Here is a 1,946-nt window from a genome sequence, read left to right as displayed (position 1 = left end):
TAGGCATATAATGGCAATGAAATAATTCTTAAACTCCACAATAGTTTTAATAACGAATGACTACTTTCTATATCTATATTTTGCAATAATAACAGTGGAAATATGCCATCATTTAAAAATGTAAATTAATGTATAGATATTATTTAGGGACCCCCACAGCATTGGTTTCATGACCCCAATATTAAGAGCAGCTATAGTAAAACGTTGCTTTCAAGTGTTGCTCGTACATTAAGTSACACTGTAAAACGATGGCCACACACGAACGTCTTTATGTTTGAAACTGTTTACTGTATTTTTTTTGAAAAAGTAGAATACGATTTTCAACTCGTGTCATACAGAACACTTACCAAGTGTCATTGGTGTAATGAAAATGTCAAATTTGAGGGAAGYTTTTTTTGTACCAGAGGTTTGTAAACGCGTCACAGCCGTGAGCGAGACGGAGGAGAGAGAGAACGGGGTTGGGGTGTGACGTCATGTGAAGCGGACCGGAGGAGAAGTTTGTTTCTTCTTCGAAAAACTTCAGACACCATACTGTAGATGTGGGGAACAAAGAAATCAAAGAGCAAATCGGATCGGGTGATTCATCGTTTTTCGATGTCTTTGACGACTCTTGTATTGTAGTAGAATTATTTTTCAAATCATTRGTTGTAATTTCTTTATTATTTTAGTATCAGTACGGTTGAAAACCCCGACCATAGAGAGAGTTCTGGATTTAAGTTCCGCTCACGGCTGTATTCTCGTTCAGCAGGCCAACGCCGCCACTCCTGGCTGTTTCGTCGTTATTTTTTTTTCTTTTTTCGGAAAGTAAAATAATGCACACGTTCAGTTCTCGTTCGCGTGTCTCGCGTCCTCGTCCAAGCGGACTCGCATGAACCGTGGCGAGGCATCGACGAGGGGTCKGGGGCTCCGCCAACGGAGCGGGACTTCATGATGGGGATGCCCAGAGGAGGACGTCTGTTCCTGGCGACGTGCCTCTGCTCGCTCTTCGTCCTTGTGCTTTACTTCCAGAGCATCACCAAACCAGGCAAGACACCGCTCATTTTTACCCTCCCTTCGACTAATTTAACCCCATTAACCATTATTGTTGAATGTTTTACAAATGTTTTTGCAACATGTACACGTCGATCTCTGCTATAAATGGACCCCCCACCCCCCCACAAATAAGGTAAAAGGTTATAAGCACAAGACAGCATTTTTGGCAAAACAATTCACTCATGGGYGTTGACACTTATAGTTTAAACTTTAATAAATGCATAATAATGTTACACATGACTACCATTACAATGAGAAGTGAATTKCAGCACCAATTTATATTTCAGGTTTTACATTTGTTTTTTGTTCTGTTTGGATTGTGTATAATTAAACAACCGTGTTGACTGAAACCACAACATTRAAACACCGGTATGTGTTCCGGTGTATAGATGTGCATCTGTAAAGCAGATGGTTGAATAAAAAAAGTGAATGAAATGATGTATGAATAGGGCCACTGTGAAAGTTTGGAATGTTTTCAAAAACCCCCCCTCCTCCCTGAGACCCCCTGCATTCCTTTCCTGTATCCCCTCTCCTCTTCTTACCTCTTTCTTGTCTTTCCTGGGCCGAGACCATTTTTGCCCAAAAGTCAGTGAGACCCCATTGGGCCATGCAGGGTTTTAGGGTTAAAGGTCTGAGGTACTGTGGTAGCTAGATGACTTTTACACAGTAGCGTTTCCATTGACCATGAAAATGCGCAAATTAAAATTTAGAAAAAAAAATTGCTCAATGGAAACATGTCAATTTCGAAAAAAAAATTACATTTTTCGACAAAATGTTTTTGCGCTAGGATGAGGTGGTATTTCGGCCGTATTGAAATTAGGGCTGCCACGATTATTAAAATAATCGTTGACTAATTTAATAATCGATTAATCGTTTTCCTCTTTTATTTTGTTTTTTACTTTGTTTTTCTCTCC

The 1,946-nt window shown here is 39.8% G+C and overlaps 1 protein-coding gene across 3 annotated transcripts in view; it reads left to right on the top strand.

The window, feature by feature from the left end:
* The first annotated feature begins 467 nt into the window (after positions 1-467).
* si:ch211-236h17.3 (carbohydrate sulfotransferase 11) overlaps positions 468-1,946 on the top strand; it is a 26,121-nt gene continuing 24,642 nt past the window's right edge. For all 3 annotated transcript variants that reach the window (XM_014025504.1, XM_014025503.1, XM_014025502.1), the window contains exon 1: positions 468-1,024. In XM_014025504.1, coding sequence (XP_013880958.1) covers positions 928-1,024 — 97 coding nt within the window. In that variant the 5' untranslated portion in view covers positions 468-927. The remainder of the gene's footprint in view (positions 1,025-1,946) is intronic.

The sequence above is a fragment of the Austrofundulus limnaeus genome, unplaced genomic scaffold (genome assembly GCF_001266775.1).
Source record: "Austrofundulus limnaeus strain Quisiro unplaced genomic scaffold, Austrofundulus_limnaeus-1.0 Scaffold481, whole genome shotgun sequence".
Taxonomy (NCBI): Eukaryota; Metazoa; Chordata; class Actinopteri; order Cyprinodontiformes; family Rivulidae; genus Austrofundulus; species Austrofundulus limnaeus.
This window is presented reverse-complemented; position numbering and strand designations above follow the sequence as displayed.